Below are 24,621 nucleotides of genomic sequence, written 5' to 3' on the forward strand. Positions count from 1 at the left end.
GGCCACGATTTTTTGTACACTTGTAGAGGACCCTGCCCTGTACACTAATGATCTTCTGGTGGCAGGCTTAATCATCCTTTGACAAAAAGTGTTTTATTTACTATTTTAGCACTCATGTATGTGTGGCCTTTGAACAATGGAGATGAGTGTAACGGGGGGCAGAAAAGTTTGTTGTTACAAAATTTGTATGATTATAACAAAAGTTCAAAGATGAAATGATAAGATGGTGAACGAATGAATGAATTAAGCTAAAAGTTCAGTGGAAAAGTAGGTGTGTCAATTGCATATAGAAGTTAATTAAATGTATTTGAAGGCATGAATCAGATTTACAATTACCACTGTTGTTTGCAGATTTTGCCCGCTATTACCATTTAAAAACAATGCTTATTTAAGATAAATAAACCAGTAAGCTATAAATATTTGATTGGTTTCTCTCTTGCCCTCTCCAGTTCTATGATGTTATTTCCCAGGGGTGTAATTAAAGGACATGTTAACCCCCCAGCCAAAAATCTTATCTGTAAAAAGCCCCACTGTGATCTTTAAATACCTGCCTCTGTGGTCACTGAGAAGTTAATAGAGCGGCTGCTCCGTTCCCTTGATCTGTCTGCATATCGGCAGCTGGCTCGCTCCCTCTCCCCCCTCCCTTCAGAATTCTCCTTGCCGTTTGGCGTGGGGAGCATGCGCCCTTCTCTGCTTCAGTACAGCTGAAGCTTGCGTTATCAAGTTTTTGTGCAGAAGGGACTATGCGCACATGCGCATTTAGAAGAGGAAGCCAGAAGAGATGACGCCGTGCAGGGAAAATGGCTGCCGGGTGAAAAGTTAAATGCAGTTACACACAAAGCGACGGTGCAGGACGTAGGATCCGAATGGGGGTGCGAAAATGATGCGGTTGAGGTCAGGGTAAGGTGCTCTTTGCACACAGACTGGCACCACAAAAATACTTTACATGTCCTTTAAAGGGAACAAGCGCTAGCCACTGACTGCCACTTCTGTGTTGGGATAATTGCTATGAATTCTGGTACCAAGATGCCTTGCAATAACTTCCATTGCTCAGTTTTTAGGGGTCTGTTTAAGCTCTATTATTATTATATATATTTATATTAGAAGTACCAGCATATTCCGCAGCACTGTACAACAGAAAGGGTGCATACATCAAACATAAATTGCACACAATACTTATCCATACAGCATGTAAAAAAGGAGAAGGGGGTCTGAGACAAAAGGTGTACAGTATGTTTAGGGCCTTCCATAACGCTTATCTATAGTGATGGGCGAATTTATTCGCCAGGCGCAAATTTGCGGCGAATTTGCGTGGTTCGCCGCCAGCGAATAAATTTTCGCCGTTTCGCAAATCCGCCCATCACTAAAATACCACAATAAAGGGAATATAAAGTTTGTGCAGTGTGTCACTTTCATCTACAGATAAAGGGCTTCAGGCATGAATGAAATGATGAAGCAATGAGGCAGGACTTTCTAGACTGTCTAGCACAAGAACTTAATGAGTCGGTGTTACTGAGAGATTCTGAATGATTCACTGAGCGGGCGAGATATCTATACAGGTTGCTGAGTGAAATCTTGCCTGACAGTGATCAGTATCCCACTCCTAGAGATATGCTGTTGGTGTAAATAAACTAACGCAATTTAGATAGAGGACTCAGTAGGAATAAATGGGATAGGGAAATGTGTGCATCAAGGTAAGCAATGATACAAGTCATTTCCAAGCCTGCTTCCTTCAGGAATCATATCTGGATGCTCGTGGTGATCTAAATTTAAATTAAGGCCACAATGGGTTTGTCACTTTGCTCCTATTCGGAATGAAGAGTTTATAGGTGGAATTAAGGTTCACATACATTATATAATTGTGGTGGCAGGTTAATTGAATTATTCAGTGTACATTTGGTCTTGACTGATATTTTTTCCCCGATTTGTTATTCCGCTGGATTTTAATTGCATGCCTATATAAAGCTCAGCTGAAGGTAGGGTTGTCACCTGACCATAAAAATGGTTGAACTCAATGTTATTAATAGGGAAAAAACATAAATATATAGGAAGGCTGGTATTTTTTTCCGGAAAAGGTGGCAACCCTAGCTAAAGGGTAAGACTATTTTTGAGAGTTATGTTTACTGTATGCCCTGGGGCTTCTCTGGAAGGAGCAACTTCTCTATGGCTGCAGTAGGCAGAATACAGGAAAATTACAAATTGTAATTTTTGTTCTGTTTTTATAGTGGAAACCTATTCCACAGTACTTTACAGAGATTTTACATCATTCACATGTCCATGTCCCTGCTCCTGTGGAGCGTACACTGTAGGACCTCTATCACATTCATTATGGTGAGGTTTATACAAACTCCTTAAAGATGTTGCCTGGCTGGAATGGAACTTAGCACCAAGGTGTAGCAAGGATAACCATTGTACAGCTATGTTGCCCACATTATGATGTTGAACTGGGCTTATTGATACCCAGTCAATATGGAAGATTTCTTCAACAAAACCCAACTGTAGAATGTCAGCAGATGAGGATTTGTGTAATTGGGAAGCAATGTGTAAAGAATAGGACTCACCCTGGTGGTCTAGTGGCATGTTCTGTGGCATGTGGGGGCGCCCGCAATGCTCTCGGCGCGGGTGCCCACCGCATGTGTCTTGTTCCTCTGAGTGACAGTTCTCCTATGGCGCTCGCGCCAACACGCTTCCTGGTGTATGTGCCGATGTGATGACGTCATCGCGCATGGCGCGAAATTCAAATAGTGTAAAAGGGGAATTCAGGTTACAGCACATTGCCCATTGTTAGGTTCTATTTGCTAAAGTTCCTGGGTGTATTCTATGTGTTGCCTGCCTGTTTGACTACTCTAACCTCTCCGATCCTGACCCTTGACTGCCTGTTTACTCCGAATTCTCCAATCTGACTTTTTGCCTGTCCACTGACTATTCTACGCTCTCCAATCCTGATTCCGGCCTGTCTGGCTATTCTACCTCTGCTTGCTGGCCCGGTCTGCCTTCCTAGCGGCATACCTCTATCCAGTATCCTTGGTGAAATGATTGTGCCCCTTTGCTCATCCAGAACCTTTTAGCTTTGCTCCTCTCTTGATAATGATTAGCCGAGGGCTCCTCCCAAAGTGAAAGGCAGCGGTTATAGGCGGAAGTAAGAGCCAAGACCAGAGAGCTTAGCTTCGGTTCTGGATTTAGGGTGCCGTTCGAGACACAATAGTAATTTGGCAAGAATGTTATGTTCACTATTGTTCTTCCAAAGGTTATTGTGGAGTTCAGATCACCCAATGTGCAACTATAGGCCAGTGCCAGATGTAGTGGACTTGATGTGCTTGCACCCGAATACATCACCTTAGCCCGGGTGCAGGCAGACGCAGAAAAATTTAGTGCCAGAAACAAAAGAGTTTTCATTTCGGTGCCGAAATCCTCTGTGTTTGCCAGCCCCCAGGCTGAGGTAATGTATTTGGGTGTAGTTACATCAAGCAGAGGAGGAGTAGATTTTCAGCCTGTGTTTCTCTGCAGCCTCAGGTCGCTATGTCTGGCACTGGCCTTAGCCTTGTCTAGGTTGTGGCTGCCTCAGGTGTATTTCTTATTACACTTCTCAGTTACTGTGTTATAATCCATTTATAAGACACTAAATGGAGGTGGGAGCTAGAAACAAAAAGAAGAGGCACAAATTAGCAGGACACTAAGATGATAGTAACCTTATACATAAGCATAATCATTTGTAATATACCTTAGTCCCAGGGCTTTTGCATTTGCCACAGTTAAGCTGACCATAGATGTGCAGATACTTTATATCTTGTGTCCGACAAACACTCTTTGTTGGAATCTCCCGACTGACCACTAACCATTCAGATTAAATAAATTTAATTAAATAAATTTAGCAGGACACTAAAATGATAGTAACCTTATACATAAGCATAATCGTAATCCCAGGGCTTCTGCATTTGCCACAATTAAGCTGACCATAGATGTGCAGATACTTTGGGGCAAGTTTGCTAAAGGGCAAACTGACTAACGCATGCGAAAATTCGCCAGCGTAACTTCGCTAGCGAAGGAATTAGACTCTAGCGGTACTTTGCTCCCTAACGCCCTAGATAGGAGTTCCTAAAAAAATAGTTGAACATTTTTCTAAGTCCCAAAAAACGCTTTTGCTTTTTCAGGGTGATAGGCTGAAAAAGAGCGTAAAAAATTTGAGGGGTAACCCGCTTCCCCCCTACATTTTCTAACGTATGGCACATAAACTATACACTGGGCTCATGTATAGGGCAATATAAGAACTTTATTTTATTTGGGTTTCCCAGGCTTGAGTAGTGATATGTACTTGCTGCAACATATATGTCCATATACTTTAACTTCCCACCGTATGCAAATTAGGCAACTCTAGCACAACTTCGTTTGGCGCAACTTCGCCAGGATTCAGCGCCCTGGACGTAGCTTCAGATTAAAAATAGTGAGCAATCCATCCTTCCAACCAAAATCCTAACGACAAAAAAGCCCTAATAAATTTTAGATTTAATTCATACAGTTAATCATTCCCAACTTTTTGTGCCCTTCGATAAAGGGTTGTCTCTTCTATTGTAACAAAGTTTACATAAAAGATCAAAGCAAAGATTCATATTATTAGTAAACCCGTTTATTCCTTTGTGTAAATAGGTTTTCTGCTAAAGTATATTGACATTTCTCTCTCCTGCCATCGGAAACATATCGGCAAAATGAATATCTACTTTGTAACTAATGTCTCTTCCCCCCGGGGATTAATTGGAATCAAAGCCAGCGCCTTTCATTAATCAGCATTGCCTTCATTTCGGTCACTCCAATCCAATCAATTCTGCTCCATTTGATAATTAAATCTTAACTCGGTGACAGTCATTTGGAAAATAGCGTGATGGCATTTACACAAGTGGAAAATCAAGTAAGCGTCGTCTCTCTGTGTGTCACAGGCAAAGGAATGCAATCTAATGTTTGCTGGTGATTTTATCCTGTTTTGCTATTATTTGTTACATTAAAGGTGCTAGAGTGCACAGGTTCGCTGGTGGGACATCAGGAAAAAAACCTGGTGGACCCAGGTTCTCATGGGCCCCCGCCAGGCCCAACTCGATCTACACCCCCCGATCACTGCAGAATTAAGTGTATGGTGTGTGTGGGGGGGAGGAAAGAAACTTCCGGGGAGATGTTCTTACGCTCTGCCTCTAGCAAATTCATGGAAAAGTGCATCAATCCTTATCCAGGCAACCTCTACCCCTTAAGTTATATCTCAAATCCAGTATACTGGATTTGGGGGAAAAAAGGATTGGTGGTGGGTGAGCAAGCGGGCCCCCAAGAAGAGGTGTGGCTGTCTCTGGGGTAGTAGCCCTGATGGCCCTTGCACACCCCAGTCTGACCCTGACCTTTTTTGGTGTTACTGTTCCTTCAAGGCAGATGGTACGAAAAGGCCCATTGCACACTGCCTTTCCTCCCCCCACACCCCTCACCAATACAGTGCTGACTAATGCAGTCAGTGCTATATTCTATAAGCGCTGAATTCCAAAACAAAGTACAGAGGCCTCCAGAAATTTACACAATGTAGGACACGTGTGCAAAGTGTTGTACTATACACAGTATTCTGTGCTGCCTGTAAATGAATCTGTAATCGACCTCAAATCATTACCTGTGCTGCCTGTTTCCCTGTAGCAGCTTCCTCTGTGGTCCCTAATTTCTTCTCTTGATAATACTGTGGTCTTCAAAAAGTTTCTTTTCACCCTCTTCCACTCTCCTATGTGCAGTAAATGTATATGAGCCTGTCAGAGATGAAATGATATGCTATGAGTCTTGTGAAACACTACTTGCTGTGAACTTGACTTGCCCAATCCAGACTGATACAGCAACCGCCCCAAGCCATATCTCTGCAATTAAACTTTTGATGGTTTTGATTGGGGCGAGGAGGACATCAGCACAAAAATGAAGCCCTCTCCTGAAGGGACTACACAGGCCTCTAACATATATATATATTTGAGAAAGGTCCAAAACAGGACCAAAATGTTGACAATACTTTTTTTTTTTTTTTGCTTTCACCACATTATGAAGTCCTGGAGTGCTACTGAGAAACATACCGGCATGGGACCGGTTATCCAGAATGCTCGGGACCTAGGGTTTTACAGATAATGGATATTTCTGTAATTTGGCTCTACTAGAAAATCATGTAAACATTATATAAACCCAATAAGCTGGTTTTGCTTCCAATAAGTATTAATTATATCTTAGTCCAATGAGTATCCGCACTCCAATGCTAAATTAATGTGTAATTGGGGTGCACAGTTATATTTGATATATATTCAAAAAATATATATATAATATATTTTATAATATTTATATAATACCCCATGATGCCGGCACTCTCGAAAAATAGTTAATGTGCCTGGGTGCAGAATCCACATATTTATCCACTTTCGGCCTACCAAAACATTAGTCTCTAGCTCTGTAATAATAAAATACTTTATCAATTTAAAAAGACCTGTGAGTGCGGATTTCTTTGGAATCATAGTATATATATATGTATAAACCCACAAGAAGCCGGAACTCTCAACAATAAAAGTGTTCCTATGCCTGGGTGCACATTCAACACATTATCTTCATCCATCCCATATAGAACAGCACTCTCAGGTAAAAAAAAAGGTTTTTATTCATAAAACAGGTTGTGAATAACGTTGCGCCTAGGCCTTTCTCATATATATATATATATATATATATATATATATATCCTTGAAAAAGGTCCAGAGAGGACCGAAACGTTGGAGATGAATTTGTGAATAAAGCACATCGATTTATTTCACTAAAATGAAAGAGTGCGGGTCCATTATTATGAAAATTTGACCAATGCACCACCCTCTACATTCTAAATCCGGAAAGAGCGCGCTTTTTTGGAGGGTTTGTGTGGGTAGTTAAATGTTTGATGTATCACACAGCACTTTATCCTTGATAAAGGCCCCAAAGTGGGCCGAAACGTTGGAGACACTGTGATATAATAAATTACTGAATTTTTTGGAAAACAGAGTGCTGGTCCTTTCTACAATTTTTTATATACCACTTTGACCAAGCACCGGGTAAAACGACATGTTGTGAAGGAGTGCGGGTATCATCTGCATTTTCGTTATATATATATATATATCCTTGAAAAAGGTCCCAGAGAGGACCGAAACGTTGGAGATGAATTTGTGAATAAAGCACATCGATTTATTTCACTAAAATGAAGTAGTGCGGGTCCATTAATATGAAAATTTGACCAGTGCACCACCCTCTACATTCTAAATCCGGAAAGAGTGTGCTCACTGTACTGACATTATATATATATATATATATATATATATATATATATATATATATATATATATATATATATATATAGAATTAGTGCTGGGCAAAAGCAAATGCCTTCTATGGTCTGTCCTAAAACCAGCACATGTTGACATAAGACATACAGTATGGGGTTTTTTTGTATAGTCTAACTTAGGGCAATAAATGCAGACCTGTAAAAAAATGAATAAAGCCAATTCAGTGACTGAAATTGTAATTAACAAGTAAAAAAAAAAAAATCTCCGCTCCTGCAATCTGTAGAGTGAAAATATCCTCCAATGGCATTATTGATCCGGCTATAGAAATGCTTTATGACTGCGCCATGGGAACAGTTAGACTTGCGAGCTAGAGTAGTGTTATGATTGCAGAGGGAAAGCATTTAGAGCGGCGTTAACCTTTTCTGCTCAAACTGGACATGTATAGGGGGACGAGATATGGTAATTAAACGCATAAAATAAACCAAAGGCTTTTGTAATAGTGCCACGATGTGGGACGTATTTATTATATTCCCCGTGGTCTACGCATCCAATAATTGATACTAATCAAATCATGCTGTTGGCTGTTATCCCCCTCCAGCATATCAGGAGGCTGGTGGGAGTTGTGTTGTCTGATGAGAAAGTCTCATAATCCAACAGGCTAACAGGGGGGCTGGGAGGGATTAGGCGACATCCGTTCACTTGCCAGCCTCTGCCTTTTAAACCATGCATAATCCCTGCACTTGAGAATTATTAATGAACTTCAGGAAGCCCCCAGAACTGAAGTGGATTTAGATGGACTTGAAGCATCAGCCGTCCTTAGCCGAGTGCCACACAGAGACTGGAGCAGTACAGTTCAGAGTCGTCTCTCTCTCTCTCTCTCTCTCTCTCTCTCTCTGGGAGTCTTATATATAATGCACAGGCTGGAAAGGTCTGCTTCTCGCCTCTAACTGTGACCACAGACACTCTCGCCTTCTTGCAAGTTCAATGAAAAGGAAGCCTCCTGTCTGCACTCGGTGCCAAGCTGCCGACCTGATCTTTTGCACTCCTTTTTTTCTCGCATTCTTATGCGCACAGGAAGGATCTCCGGATTCTGTCATTAATACGCAGACACCCAAAACAGCTGCTGAATTTTTCATTGGTGCCACTCGCCAGGATGCCCCGGCGCACGCTAGGCAAGTGAACAGCGGAAAGTAAGTACAATTATTTATTTATGGATTGAATCATTAGGCAGCAAAACCATTATGCTCTATGGATAATGGATCAGCTGTGGGATGCTCTGGAGGCTTCTGTAAATCACAGTTCAGCTACACCAGACACCACCATTGTGCCACTCTATAGGAGTTAAACGACCATGGGAGCAGCATTAAAATTGATAAGGAAAAACGTAAATGGTGTATCACTGTATATATATGTCACATGGAGCTCTTCCATTCTATGTCTGGCCATTGGCCAGTCCCTATCTAACTGTTCCTAACTCTTTTCCCAATACATTAAAGGATAACTCCACCTAAAAAACAGCTTTTTTTTGGCATAATGAAAGGAGCAGCTTTCCAGTATATGTTAAATACATTCCATTAGGTTTTAAAACTTGTACATTTAAGGGTTACTCCACACAAGGCGATTCAGGGAGATTTAGTCCCTGACGACTAATCACTTTTCTTCTGGGCGACAATCTCCCCAAACTGCCTTTGCGTGTCTTTCCATCCGCTATAATGAAAAGTCGCCTGCAGTAAAGCACTTCAGGTCAGGTAATCAGCTGGCTTCTGCTACATAGTTTCAGGAGTCAGATTGAGAATGCAGCCTAACACATTCAATAACAATCCCATTCAGCTTAAAAAGACTGGATAGGTTTAAGGGTTAGTTCACACAGGGCGTTTTGGGGAGATTTGGTCGTCTGGCGACTAATCACCTCGTTTTTGCGATGACCAATCTCCCCAAATGCCTTCCCTGTTCCTGCGCCGGCTAAAAAAATTCCTCGTGAGGCAACTTCGAGCGACTTTGGAAAACGAACCAAACCCAAATAAAAATTAGGATCTGGGTGGAGTTCCCCTTTAAAGTAACAAGCAAAGAATACATCAATATCCTGAAAAGTGAACAGCAAATCTTAAAGACTGTATTTTGGTGCAGCAAACTGCAGTGTCTGTGCAGTACACATCATTATATGTGAGGTACAGTAAGCGACGTGTTCAACCTGTTGCCTTCAAAGGGAAATCAGAAGTGGGCAGGGCCAGTTTTTGGGAAAGTTGGCATTTGCCCACAAGGCACCCAACATCTCAGGGATTCATAGGATAGAGGCAAATAAAAGCAGGAAGGATATAATATATTATACATTTTTTATATATACTCAGTACTTACAAGGCCTGCAGCCCTCCAGCTGAACCCCATCAGGGTGCCAGGAATTAGATTTCAGCGACAGCTGCAGGTTTCACATCCTTGAATCATGTAGTTACCCCCTCCCCTTTAGGGTCAGGGCACACACTCAGATTCGGGGAGATGTGGAAAACGAAGCGTTCCGAGTGACATCCCTTGGGGGATTTACATTCTAGCCGGCGGTAGGCAGTTCGGGGAGATTAGTCGCCAAGAATAAGAGAAGATTTGTCACTGGGCTACTAATCTCCCTGAATCTGAGCGTGTGCCCTGACCCTTAATGGGAGCCTGGGGACCCCAATTTTGTAAGTTGCACCTATTTGTGCAACTGTAGCAGCTATCACATTTATTCCCAGCATCTGTATCTAGTAGTAATAAGTCTATGGCTGGGTTTCACAGCTCAGAACAGAAGTTAAATGTTTCTGATATAAATCAGCAAGTGTTTTTGCTTGAGATTCAGGGTCAGACGAGGCTGGTGGGACACTGGGAAAAAAACAGAGGGGCCCACCGACCCAAACCTGCTCCCTAGCCCGAAACCCTGGTCACTGATCCCCCCCCACCAGGCCTTGATCGCAGCCACAAAAATAATAAGGTATACATAGAGGGGGGTTGCAGCTGTGGTGGGGGGCCTGGGGTAATGGAAGGGGGTTGTGGCTGGGGCACGGGGCCCCTGAGGCGGCAGCCCCTTTGGGCCCTGGACCCCCCAGTCTGACGCTGTTTAGACTTGTCACTACCTGGATAAAAGGGGAACTTTATAGACCTACATTTCCAGGGGACATTACTTTAAAACACTTTCATTTTTTTGCGGTTACTGTTCCTTTAAGGTTGGCAAGAGCAGACACGAGTACAAGTAAAGGATGGTTTGGTTTTCTATTTTTGGGGGAAGAGGGTATTTCCCTATGCTACACCCCTGTTCATAAAAGATGACCCCCTTCCTCACAAAACAAGTCCCAGATGGGCAGGTGCTCCCCAGTCCTTTCCTAAGTATCACTTATTGATCACAGAGTAGTGACTTGTTTTCAGTGGAATCCCCCGTGTATAACTAACATGCCCATTTCCATGTGCAGGTCTCTTAGAGCCCCCCCCCCGTTAAAGTCCTTTCCCATTTGGACTCGTCCAGCTCACAGAAGGCATAATCCCCTGCGCAGCGCGTGTCCCGCAGCCACGCCCCGCCCGTGCCATGTCCATACATAGGGAGGAAAGATTCTCCCGTGTCACTCGCTCAGAGGTGCTGCAGCCGCTTCCCATGGTGTGTGTGACAGGATAGATTGGCCAGTGACTGGGCTAGTGGGACGGGAGGCTTAGGCTGGCCACTTGAGCCAAGGGATGGCATAAGGCTGTACCACTGCAATACCAAACAGTGCGGCGAGGGGCGCACTTGTAACTGCTTGACTTGTCTTCTTCATGCCGCCTTCAAGTCTCCGCAGACAGAGTGTAGTGGGGCCGATATATACCGGCGGCAGGTGGGCTCACGTTACTTCCTGTGTCTCTCCGCGCAGGTTACAGACACTTCATGCGGATGGACGTGACCTCGCCCTGATGTTCCCCTGACGGTCGGGACTCTTATTTCTGGCGACATGTGGCCGTCTGGAGCGAGCAGCAGCTTCCCCTGTCCCCGGGACTCGGCGCTACGGAAGTCGGCTTTCTCCGGGAACCTGTCGGCTCTTCCCTCTCACCTCATCCCGACGGGGAGAAGCGTCCGAGTGTTCATCAGTGCCAACCCTGAAGGTAAGCCCCGTGTCACTCATACCATCCCTGCGAGCCTAAACATCACAGCAGCTGCTGCACAACCTCTTTGGCCGTAGATCTACTGTACAGAGCAAGAGATTGTGCAGCAGCTGCGGCCATTCCAGCTTATAGGACATCTCACTGTCAGTCAGCAGCCCACACTCCCTCTGTCACTCACATCTCAGCTGCTGCTGCACAACCTCTTCCCTCTGCACCTCTGCCCTGGTGTCATTCAACTGCAGAGATCCAGCGGCTGGTACAGCGGAATTAGGCTTCCCCGGCTCATCACAACAGTAACACAGTTACAGCCCATTCCTACACACTGATCTGCTGCACATACACCGACCCCTGTCTCACTCATACAAACTGTCAGTTCTTTTCACACTTGGACTTACAGGAGATGCAGGGAGGTCATTATTGGTGGCAGGGTTATGGCAAAAACAAACTTTGCAATAGCATGGGCCGTTTATTAATTATATAAATTAGGACATATAAACCTTAAGTTGGTGTTAAATAAATATTCATAGGACCTCTTCTTCATCTGTTGCTGGGTACTAGGACTTATAGGCACCATCTCTCCCTACTATACCTGCTATCCCACAGTCACACTCCCTTCCCAGAGACTATTATCCCACTGTTACTATAGGCACCATCTCTCCCTACTATACCTGCTATCCCACAGTCACACTCCCTTCCCAGAGACTATTATCCACTGTTACTATAGGCACCATCTCTCCCTACTATACCTGCTATCCCACAGTCACACTCCCTTCCCAGAGACTATTATCCACTGTTACTATAGACACCATCTCTCCCTACTATACCTGCTATCCCACAGTCACACTCCCTTCCCAGAGACTATTATCCCACTGTTACTATAGGCACCATCTCTCCCTACTATACCTGCTATCCCACAGTCACACTCCCTTCCCAGAGACTATTATCCACTGTTACTATAGGCACCATCTCTCTCCCTACTATATATGATATCCCACAGTCACACTCCCTTCCCAGAGACTATTATCCCACTGTTACTATAGGCACCATCTCTCCCTACTATACCTGCTATCCCACAGTCACACTTGCCCAGAGACTATTATCCACTGTTACTATAGGCACCATCTCTCTCCCTACTATACATGATATCCCACAGTCACACTCCCTTCCCAGAGACTATTATCCCACTGTTACTATAGGCACCATCTCTCCCTACTATACCTGCTATCCCACAGTCACACTCCCTTCCCAGAGACTATTATCCACTGTTACTATAGGCACCATCTCTCCCTACTATACCTGCTATCCCACAGTCACACTCCCTTTCCAGAGACTATTATCCCACTGTTACTATAGGCACCATCTCTCCCTACTATACCTGCTATCCCACAGTCACACTTGCCCAGAGACTATTATCCACTGTTACTATAGGCACCATCTCTCTCCCTACTATACATGATATCCCACAGTCACACTCCCTTCCCAGAGACTATTATCCCACTGTTACTATAGGCACCATCTCTCCCTACTATACCTGCTATCCCACAGTCACACTCCCTTCCCAGAGACTATTATCCACTGTTACTATAGGCACCATCTCTCCCTACTATACCTGCTATCCCACAGTCACACTCCCTTTCCAGAGACTATTATCCCACTGTTACTATAGGCACCATCTCTCCCTACTATACCTGCTATCCCACAGTCACACTCCCTTCCCAGAGACTATTATCCCCACTGTTACTATAGGCACCATCTCTCCCTACTATACCTGCTATCCCACAGTCACAGGCCCTTCCCAGACACTATTATCCCACTGTTACTATAGACACCATCTCTCCCTACTATACCTGCTATCGCACAGCCACAGTCCCTTCCCAGAGACCATTATCCCACTGTTACTATAGCCACCATTTCTCCCTACTATACCTGTTATTCCATATTTGTTCAACTCTTCAGTTGCAGTAACCTAAGCTCTAACCCCTGATAGAGAAAGCTTTATTGAGTACTACTTGCATGTTTATAGTGGCTACTACTAGAAATCTCTTCTTCCCATTTTAATGATCTTCCCAAAGAAACACATGCTAAAAATATCATGTTAGTATACTATTTACAATGTCTGGTTCCATTAAAATAGTAGAAGTAATAGTATCATGTTAGTGTTCTATTTACAATGTCAGCTTCCATTAAATTAGTAGAAGTAGTAGTAGTCATTTTGTCTGAGGGTTTTACGGTGCAGTTTAATTAAGGGGAGTGAAAGTTTAAGAGGCACTGTACACACTGGGACTTCCTTATCCTGGCACATCTCTCTATCTGTAGGAGTGTGTCTTTACTGATGCAAGGGAACCAGCTGCTACATCCCAGCTATGTATTGAAGACCATATATTGTCACTTGTACTACTTGTTGATACTTCATTGTGATGGCACCTGGTGAAGGGACATTTTTTCTGAAATGTGATGGTCAAGAGGTGACAGAATAACGGTTTATAGTCAATATTCTATGATTGGGTCTGAAAATGGTTATCTACTATACTAATACTATACTGTATTAATGGTTTAACGGAGGAACATGATTAATAATATTGGTATTTTTTCCTTAAAGGGGAAGTTCACCTTTTTATTAACTTTTAGTATGTCATAGCTATATCTATTATAGTCCGCTTTTTAATTGGTGTTCATTGGTGCTCTGGATCAACTGCCAGGTAGGCAGGTTAAAAAAAAAAGTCAAAAGGTTGAACTTGATGGATGTGTGTCTTTTTTCAACCTAACTTACTATGTTACTATGTATTATTTAATTTGTACAGTTCTTGAATCATTCTTTCTGCTTTTCTGCCTATCGCTAGCCTGCAACTGAAAACACTTGTTCTTGTTGTCGGGGTCACTGACAGCATCCAAAAACGATAACAAATGAAGATTAATTTCAAACTTTCTTAGAATGCTCATTATATACTGACTAATTATGTTAAGGGTTAACCACCTTTAAACATGCCATTAACAGTTTCCTTTTAAGATGTACATCCTGTGCACACATGTTTTGCCAAATAACAAATGATGTGTTCAGGCAAAAAGATGACATCACAGCCTGCAAAGCAGCATTTGACATTTACTGTTATGTGAACCAGCAGAGGAACGCAAAACTGCCATTCGAAGGAAAGGACTCTGAGACATCTGGCAAGACCACATCACTTTATTATTTCCGAGCTTATCTCTGACCTTGCTGCTTTTACATAAAATATCTGGGGATCTTTGCTTTGCCATATAAAGCTGCACAGCCGAGCCTAGATGTAAGACAATCTCCGCAGCATTCGTCTGACAAACCTGCTGTGTATCTGTGGCTTGGGCTGAGCAAAACTGCAAATGTCATAATGTACAGTATGAAAATGTCTTACCATAGCTGCTGAGAAATCAGCTATACAAAACGTAATCACTTTATTGCTTCTTCATGGGAAACTACCCATAAATAGTTTTTGCACAAAAAGAATATGTAGTTCTAAGCAACTTTTCTCTGTTATTTTCAATGGTTTTCAAAGTTATTTGTAAAAGTAAGGGGGTTATTTATCAAAGGTTGAATGTTAGAGTTTTTTTTATACCTGGATTGAACTCACAACTCAAATGGTATTTTTTTTGGCGAAAAAAAAAACCTCAAATCAAAAACTAACATCATGAAGGCTATTAACATCTTCAAATGGTACAAGGTACCACTGCCATTGACTCCTACATGACCTCGACAGGTTTTAGAGGTGTATTTTCGGATTCGAACTATTTCCTGGATCAAGATATAATAAATCTTGAAAAATTTTAGTTTTTTAAATAAAAAAAACCTCGAAAAAATTTGAGTTTTTTAACCCGAAAAGTTTTAACCAATCCGTGGAAAACACTACTCGACCCTTAAAGGGGTGGTTCACCTTCAAACAACTAGTTGGTTTTAGATAGATCACCAGAAATAACGACTTTTTCCAATGACTTTCTATTTTCTATGTGTGACCATTTTTCTAATATTGAAGTGTAAAGTGTCATTTTTCACCTTCTAAAGCAGCTCTGGGGGGGGTCGCCGACTCACCAAAACTGTTCTAAATGATACATTTAGTTGATACATTTCTTATCTTTGTCCCTGCTGAGCAATATCCCTATGTTTCATTACAGGCAGCTGTTAGAATTGATACAATAGTTACTAATACTCCAGAGATGCTGCTGAGAAATGTATCAACTAAATGTTGCAAAATTGCCTGAATTACTGAGCTGTCAGACTGAAACATTAGAGACACCAACATTCACCTTTAAACTTAGATTTTGTAAAAACATTAAAAAAAATAAATAAATAATGGAAAGCAATTGAAAAAAAGTCTTTATTTCTGGGGAACAATCTAAAAACAACTGAATTGAAAAAAGTGTTTGGAAGGTGAACAACCCCCTTTAATAAATAACTCCCTGTCTGGCTCTGACTCCTGAAACAGTGTAGCAGAAACCAGCTGGTCTCAAACTGATTTATGCTATATTGTTTAAAGTTATAACAGAAAGGGGTATGCTTGTTGATAATTTGGCCAGATCAGTTGCATTTCCATTGTATGTGAATGTTTTACTTGCAGAGCTCTCACAACCCCTTTTTGTTTGTGTTGTTTAAAGAGTCGGAACCTGAGTCCGAAAAGGGACAGATTTTCTTTCTTTGGACGGAGATCCTTTTTAAGTACATGGTTGATATGGACTTACCTCTGGGGCAGAAAGTGTACAGGGCCAAACTACCTTTATGGGCAAATTTAGTCTAAGATATGGAAATGTTTAGGGGCCTGGAAATATTAATGTGCTATGGTCCTCTGTTCTGTTGTGACATAAATAAACCATTTTGGCATAGCTATTATTTGCCTGAATGAGATACAGTAAAATAAACTCGGTATTGCCCTTTGGGTTAATATATAAAGGCAAGCTCAGGATTAAGTATACATTATACTATTATTGATTTAAAAAAAACTATTCTGTAGTGTTGCCACTGTACATGTTCTAAAACTCAACGGAGTGTTGGGCACCCGCCATGGTAATAACCATAACTAGAAACCAATTCTCATCTCTAAGGCAATTTTCATTTGCATTTATAAGTCCACGTGATAGATAATCCAGGACTGGCTCCACTACTATACACTATTAGATGGTAAAGAGAGAGGGGGACTGTGGGGAGTGCAGTGACATCTAGGAAGTGCTGAATAGAAAGTGAAAGTAACTGCCTGCTCCGAATTTATGCCTAAGGCATAGAGGAGGGGCAGGCAATATTTGATTGGCAGTTGACGTTTTTAAATGTGTTTACAACAGCTTTGAATGCTTTAATACAAAATTGAATTTGGATTTAATGTTTAATTTAAAAAGGACTTTTATTATACAGTTTTTTATGTCTGGGTGACAGGTCCACTTTAAGGTCTGAATCCAGAGATTGTAGAATGTAATAGATTGTACATTAGAGAATTAACTGTTGCGTTTCCTTGGATGCTATTTTTAACAATTATTCATAATTATTCATAATTTTCCTCAGTGAGTACTGTCAGGAGACTATAGGGGGGTCAATTTACACTTAGTGTAGTTTCAGTTGGTGCCAAATGGCTTCATAATTGCAAAACCAAATTAATAATTTGGTCTACTTATGTTTGGAGCACACCAGGAATGTTTAAAATTATTTCTTTTAAGTGGCAGTAAAAAAAGATCAGAACTTTGCCATTCTGATAAATGAATTTTCACTTGCAGGGAAGATGGACTTAATAATGTTATTACCATTGCAAAGTGGAATCTTATTAAACATTAAAATGAAACATTATTATTTAAACATTAATATTTCCTGTGCAGAGAACCCGCCATTGCATTATTCTGTAATCCTATTAAACTGTAAATATTGACCAAATATATAGTAAACAAAGTACTCCATCTTGTAAAATATATTAGGATATTATAAGTTACAGAGGAGTTCCATGACCATATAAAATCCTGAGGCCGAGTGTTTGTATACAGGTCTTGGAACTCCCAGGTTACTTCTAATATTCTCATTTTTTGCAACAGGGGGTCATGTGAGTCATGTGACAGAAATGAGATCACTAAGTGTAACCGATGACATCACTAAGCACTGTTTATAAGGATATCATTTACAGGATAATCATGGCTCTTGTGTATTATTATTGTATAGCGTATCTCTCCTTTTCACGTGTTTACTGTTTTTTTCCGCGAAAGTTCGTGCTTTCCCCTTTAAAACCTTGACCAGATAAATTTGAGGTTTAATAAATGGGCCCCTAAATAAATCCAATAGATGGATTGCTTCCAATAAGGATTAATTATATCTTAGTTTGGATCAAGTACAACCTACTGTTTTAAAATTACAGAGAAAAGGGTAATCATTTTTAAAAATTTGAATTATTTGGATGTAATGGAATCTGTGGGAGACGGCTTGTCCATAATTCAGAGCTTTCTGTATATAACAGAGCTACCAATTTATCCCCAGCTATATGCTTGGCTCAAAATCATCTAAATATCTATGGGGCAGATTAGAAGATCCTGTTGGTCGAGCACTACATTGGTTTAGGGGCCAGATAATAAGATCAGGCTGATCTGGCTCAGAGGGTTGGTAACCAAATGGGAAAAAGATCTGAAGTAACTTCACAAAGTAATATTTACATGTATGATTAACTCAGCATTCAGAATGTGCAGAGAGACATCATATATCAATATCATCACTTTCTAATCTCTAACCCCAATATGTAATAAAAGAGACAAGTTTGCACAGGAGCAGTAACCCATAGCAACCAATAATGTGTTTACTTTTAAACAGGTGTAAACAGGTGACTAGTTAAAGCTACCTGCTGATTGGCTGGTATGGGTTACTGCTCTTGGGCAAACGTAGTGCCTTTTATTAAATACCCACCTAATTGTTCTAACCAAGATACCTTAATGCACTGGAGGCTTCATACAGATGAAGTCTTGAGTTTAGATCAATGAAGGTGATTAATGGAGTCTCTGCTGAGGGCCCCATTGTGCTGATTCCCTACTAGTAGACAGTATTTTGCCTTCAATTATCTCTAGGCAATTTGTTCTTCTCTATGCAGTTTAGATGCAGCCAATTAATCCTACAAGAACGTCTGAGGTGATTGATCTTCCAGTGTGAAGGGTCATCCAGTAAAGAGGGGCTTGAGCTTAGTGAACCTCCCTGTAAGTAACATGAACAACTGATTTGGCAACCTCCAAACTTGATGTCCTGAGAACTGATTCAGTGTAAAGGTTGCCATACACAGGGAGATCTTCGCCGTTGAGCAGATCTCTCCCTAATATGCTCACATTGAGTTGGGCGATATCGGGCTGATACGATTGTGGGTCCTAGGGCCCAACGATTGGATCAAAATGGAGGAGATACGGGTGGTTGGATCGCGGGCCCACATCAACAAACAGATGTGGCCGAGATCCACCTGGATTTTTTACCCTGCCCGATTGGCCTCTGCCCGACTTTCGGCCAGATATCGATCGGGGACACCCGTCCGATGGCCCCACACATTGGCCAATAAGCTGCCTACTTGGTCTGTCGGCAGCTTTTATCGGCCCATGTATGAGAGCCTTTAGAAATTATAGTAAAGTGTTTGTTTAGGCTAGGAACTTACTCTAATTGGAGGTCAGTGCTCCTTGACCATATTCTATCCTAGCACCCCTTCTGCCAAACCTGTACTTCAATACAGAACTCCTGGGATAACTGTAACCAAGTGCTCATGATGTCACCCAGTTGAACACCCACTCTCACTATTTGTAAATGACTACCTCCTGCATTTAATAAAAATAGGAAACACGGCATTAAATCAGATAGCTTAACGTATCTATGAATATGCTAAAGAAAGGTTCCTTTACAACACAGTTCATTTTATTGTTTGTGGCAAGACAAGAGTATCTATATCTATTGCTGCATTTGGTTGCCACAGGTAATCCATCCTTGTATAGTAATAATAACACTGAGAAGAGAAAAACCATAATCAAGTGCTCCGGTAGTCCACTAAGCCATAAATAGTGAGGACACAAAGAACACATGTGCCCCGGAGGATATTTACTGAATGTCAGGCGCTGGGGAAAATAACATTTGAAGATTTAAACTAGACTTATTTCATGCATAGCTGTTTATTTTCTTCCTCCCATTTAGTGAATGTTGTGTGCTGATAGGGGCCTTTAACTACGATAAAAAGGATCTTTATTATCAATTCCCTGACATTTTCACAACACTGGATTTGAGTGAGCAAAAAGGCAAAAAAAGCTTATTTTCCGAGTTACAGGCTCAAAAGTCATTTTTCCATTGGATTTGCTCTTGCAAACCCAAACTAATCCTGCTCTATTTGATCGTTGAAGGCTTTTAGAGAAGTGACTAAAAGCATCATTAAAAAGTATTTTATTTGCGACTAAAAAGCGAAAGTCTTATTTTTAAATATATCTGTGTGTGTTAAAGAATTCCCTGTCCGGTTTCCTTGCTGTCCGTTCTATTATGCTTGTCTTTAGCAACCTGTGGGCACACTGCGACCCAGCTTTTCCCTCGCCAAGTACAGGCAGGGGACCAATGAAGTGTGAACAGCATGTGAGGCAATTCCACAGGCTGGTTTATATTTAGCCTGAGAATTTAGTCATATAGGGTTACTCACTAGACCCATACTTTGAGGAGAAATAATATAACCTGCTTGTTCCGTTTACAATGACCATTAAAGTATAGCATAAGTGTATAGTGTAGACAGAACATTCAGACTATTTGTGTGCCTGATATGCAACAAGGAGTTTATGCATATTTTTCCTAAGACATGCAGGGTGTATGCCAGAGTCTGTTATTTTGTTACCTTTGGTTTCTGCTGGAGTTGGTTATTTTGAGTTATTGTGCTAAGAAAGGGAGCCTCCTAAAGCTGGCCATAGACGAAAAGATCCGATCATACGAATCGTGGATTCGTACGATTTTCGGACCGTGTGTGGAGAGTCCCGACATTTTTCGTCCGTCGGAGATCGGTCGTTTGGTCGATCGGACAAGTTAGAAAATTTCTGTCGCCTGCCGATAATATCTCTGCGTGTATTGCCGATCGTACGATTTTCAGAGGGAGACTGTCACTAGTGTTGTCAGACATAAGTATCGTACGATTGCTGTCAGGGGCAGAACATTGGGTGATCTGTTCTTATTTGATCGGAATGGTAAAGACTTTGATCTGAATGGTTAGTGGAGGGTCGGGAGATGGGAAAGTCCGATCGTACGTTGATTCGTACGATCGGATCTTTGCGTCTATGGCCAGCTTAAAAGAAGTATTAGACCTACCTGTTTATCAAAATCTCCAGACCTCTGGATGAAGAGTGACAGGTCGTGGAGAGTGAGATACTGAAAACAATATATTTCTTAAACGGTACCGAATTTTTAATTGATTGTATTTAGAAAGTATTTTGTTTCAGTGAGATGGAGCTTATATAAAATGTTCAGTTTCGCGATAGATCCCTTTTAATGTTTATGTCTGGATTTGCTCTTTGTTGTGGTGTTTTGTCTTGCCATAGAAATACACTCAGGTCAAATGAGTCATTACAATAGGGCATAGCATTGACACATTGCTGGTAATTTATCAATCTGACCCCAAAGCCAATTACCAATATTATTTATGGGGAAAACACCTTATCCTGGTAAGGTGACAACCTTAAGAGCACACTAGGTAAATATTGTTTTAGTCAACATGGCTACTCATGTGACAAATGAAAACGTAATTAAGAAGTAAATAATTCATTGTATACGGGTGCATTAAAGGAGAAGGAAAGCTACGGAGGCATTTTATTGGCAATAGATTAGCTGCAATAGTGCAAGCTAGAATGCTATATTTATTCTGTAGAATGTTTTACCATACCTGAGTAAAAAGCTCTAGAAACTCTCTGTTTGTTTTAGATAGGAGCTGCAGTATTAATGTGGTGTGACATCACTTCCTGCCTGAGTCTCTTCCTGCTCTGGGCTCAGATTACAGTAGAGAGGGGAAGGAGTGGGGAAGAGGAGCGAACTGAGCATGCTCTTGCCCAGGGCAATGAGGTTTAAGCTGAAGGCAGGAAGTCTGATACAGAAGCCCCTGTGTACACAATAGAAGGAAAGAAATGCAGTGTTTCTTTTGACAGGGGACTCAGAGCAGCATTACTTTGGGGGTTTACTGGTATATTTAGATGGACCTTTCTGATAAGGCTTAACCTTTCCTTCTCCTTTAAGAAGGCAAGTCATGGGAGAAGCCTGTCATTTTGTGTAACAACCACATCAGAAATACGAAAAGATTGACCAGGCAAGTTGTGATTCAGATACTGAAGTGATACAGTCAAATCCAGTGTTGTTTGTTGAGCTCATACAGTATAAGCAGCCAGGTGATATGAGTCATTACAGTAAAGCAAAATGTGATGTACAAAGAAATAAGAATGAAAAAACCTGCATAATTTTTCACTGATATATACTGGAGAATAATGAGCTCATGGGAAATCCAGCAGTTCCAACTGACCTTCAAGCAACCCAATCACAAATTTGGACCTTCGACTTTTAGGATAAATGACCTGGCAAGTTGTATTAATGAAAGAGTCAAGTAGCATCTAAGCTTATCTATAGAGTAGCAGATGTTTTTATACTGTAATACTGAGGGAACAGATGCTGGTTAAAAAAAGGCAAGTAGGTAATGCCTTCAAGATATTTCAAGAGCACAATAATAATCAGATATAGAACCATAAGAGCTAAAGTACACTGGAGACTTTGTAAGATGGTGCCAAATATATAGAATGCATCAAGTTGTATGTAGTTGCACAGGTCAAAAAATAACAGGACTGATAGAAAAAAGTGATGTGTCAACTATATGGAAGTGTTTCCATAAGATAAAACATGCCTGTTGACAAGATAAAGTCTGATGGAGTCTGAAATATGTTTTCCTCTCATTGAAATACATTGACCGTCGGATGTAGATGCATGAACCAAACGCATCATCCGACTTTAAAGAAGCTTACGTTACAGCAGGGGGGAACAGATTTTGTGTAGTCCCACAAAACTTTGTGCTGTTGCTTGGTAAATTTTTTGGGTCAGATAAAGTCTGACCCACAGAGTCTGCTCACATCTCCCATGTAGTCTCTCTAAGACCACCGTAGCATTAAAAATGCACTGTTCGCTTTTATGGTGAATCACTGATGATCACTGACCTTTCTGTTTATGTGTATATTTTGGAGTGGGAACTGAGAAGTGTCTTCTTTCTCTCCATTGTTGAGTCTCCATAAGTCTAAAGAGTGCCTCTAAATTTAAACATATATCAAGCGAACGTTCATGGAGAAGGAAAGCCACAAGACAGTTTATTGCCAGCAGATTAGCCACAATAGTGCAAGCTAGAACTCTACATTTATTCTGCAGAATGCTTTACCATACCTGAGTAAACAGCTGTAGACACTGTCTCTGTTCGTTTAGGATAGAAGCTGCCATATTAGCTTGGTGTGACATCACTTCCTACCTGAGTCTCTCCCTGCTCACTTACAGCTCTGAGCTCAGATTACAGCAGGGATGGCAGGAGGGAGAGGAGCAAACTGAGCATGCTCAAGCCCTGCCCTGGAGATTATGCTGAAAACAGGAAGTCTGATACATTATTATACACAATAAAAGGAAAGAAATGGTGTGTTTCTTTTGACAGAGGACTCAGAGCAGCATTACTTTGAGGGTCTTCTGGTGTATTTATATAGATCTTTCTGATAAAGCTTACTTAATTTTAGCCTTTCCTTCTCCTTTAAGAGCATTCTGCATAACACCATCCATTCTTATGTATACATTTTAACAGTGTGTAGAATATGTAGGAATGTTAAGTACTCAGAGATAAGCCCTGGTATTGTTTATTCAGTGTAAAATCAGTTAATGATATAACCTGTTAATAAGCAGTGTGCACTAGTCATTTAATAAATCGAATGCTCATCGTGCCCATTATTCATTTGGCTTGGAGGAACTGGCAGTGTCGTTTTGTCATTGTGCCTATGTAAGTAAGCCTGTAATCTCAGCTGACAGAGGTGATTTAAGATAACCTAATTGAGCTGCCTTAATCATTATTTATCTTATGCTGCTTATGCATAAATTGATGTGCAAATCTGCAAAGCAAAAATGTAAACATTTATTTGTGGAACTCAACAGACTTGTTTGTTTGCCTGGTATTATAGCATGCAAATGTCTGCCGTGTGATTAGAGTGACATGATATTTACATGAAAAAAGGCGTAGAAATCTAACTTGCATATACAATATATGTATTTATATTTTTGGTTTATGAAGCTTTGTGGCATTGTGTAGCTTTAGCCATGTCAAATTGATTTTTGGGGGGGAAATCCCCGTTAGATTTTTAAATTAAATTCCTAGAGATTAATTTTACTTAATTTATTTTTATAATATAAGGTTCAGGATAATCCTAAATCAAGATCAAATAAAACCCCAGTAATACACCTTCTAAAAACCGAACTTTCTGGGATATCCTGAGAATATAAATAGTATAAATAGATATGCTTTTTGGTAAGATGATTATTAATAGATGGCAATGAAGATGGTTTTGGGCAACCCATCTAGGATGCTTAGAGCACAGGCTGCACTGATTAGACCTTGGGGGGAAGAAGAAAGAACATTTTTCACAAGAAATTGGTGACACCTGAACAAATTGTGACATTTTTCAAATTCATTGGAGGTCTTAGGCTATTTTTGCTGCATTTTTTTCTCATGCCTTATGGATTGCAATCAATGTACATTTTTTTTTTCTTGCGCCAAACGCAACATTTGAGTCAAATGACGTTTTTTTCTCTGTTTTTTCTGCATTGGAGCCAATTGGCATTTATTCTCCCATTTTTCCCCACACAAAAAACTGAATTTTTTAGGTAAAAAAAAAGCATGGAAAAGAAATTCAAGTTAGATTTGCAAAATTTGTAACCACTCTCAAAAAGGTGAGTTTTACCCCAAAACTATATTAGGTAAAAATGATTTGCTTATCCCTATATGCACTGGTTGTTGATGGCTGCACACTGGATTGAATATAAGTTGAATTGCTGCTATGGAGGAAGATAGTAAAGTTTCTCTGTACTCATATCAGTACAGAAATGGGACCTGTTATCCAGTATGCTCAGGACCTTGGGTTTTCCGGATAATGGATCTTTCTGTAATTTGGATCTTTATACCTTAAGTCTACTAGAAAATCATGTAAAAATTTAACAAACCCAACAGGTCGGTTTTGCTTCCAATAAGGATTA

At 41.0% G+C, this 24,621-nt stretch overlaps 1 protein-coding gene across 1 annotated transcript in view; it reads left to right on the top strand.

Annotated features, from left to right (window-relative positions):
- The first annotated feature begins 7,389 nt into the window (after positions 1-7,389).
- Positions 7,390-24,621, top strand: part of nwd2.L (NACHT and WD repeat domain containing 2 L homeolog) — a 113,384-nt gene continuing 96,152 nt past the window's right edge. Inside the window, exons 1-2 of the mRNA XM_041588348.1 lie at positions 7,390-8,488; positions 11,165-11,393. Of these exons, the coding sequence (XP_041444282.1) occupies positions 11,243-11,393 (151 nt within the window). The 5' untranslated portion in view covers positions 7,390-8,488; positions 11,165-11,242. The remainder of the gene's footprint in view (positions 8,489-11,164; positions 11,394-24,621) is intronic.

The sequence above is a fragment of the Xenopus laevis genome, chromosome 1L (genome assembly GCF_017654675.1).
Source record: "Xenopus laevis strain J_2021 chromosome 1L, Xenopus_laevis_v10.1, whole genome shotgun sequence".
Classification (NCBI taxonomy): domain Eukaryota; kingdom Metazoa; phylum Chordata; class Amphibia; order Anura; family Pipidae; genus Xenopus; species Xenopus laevis.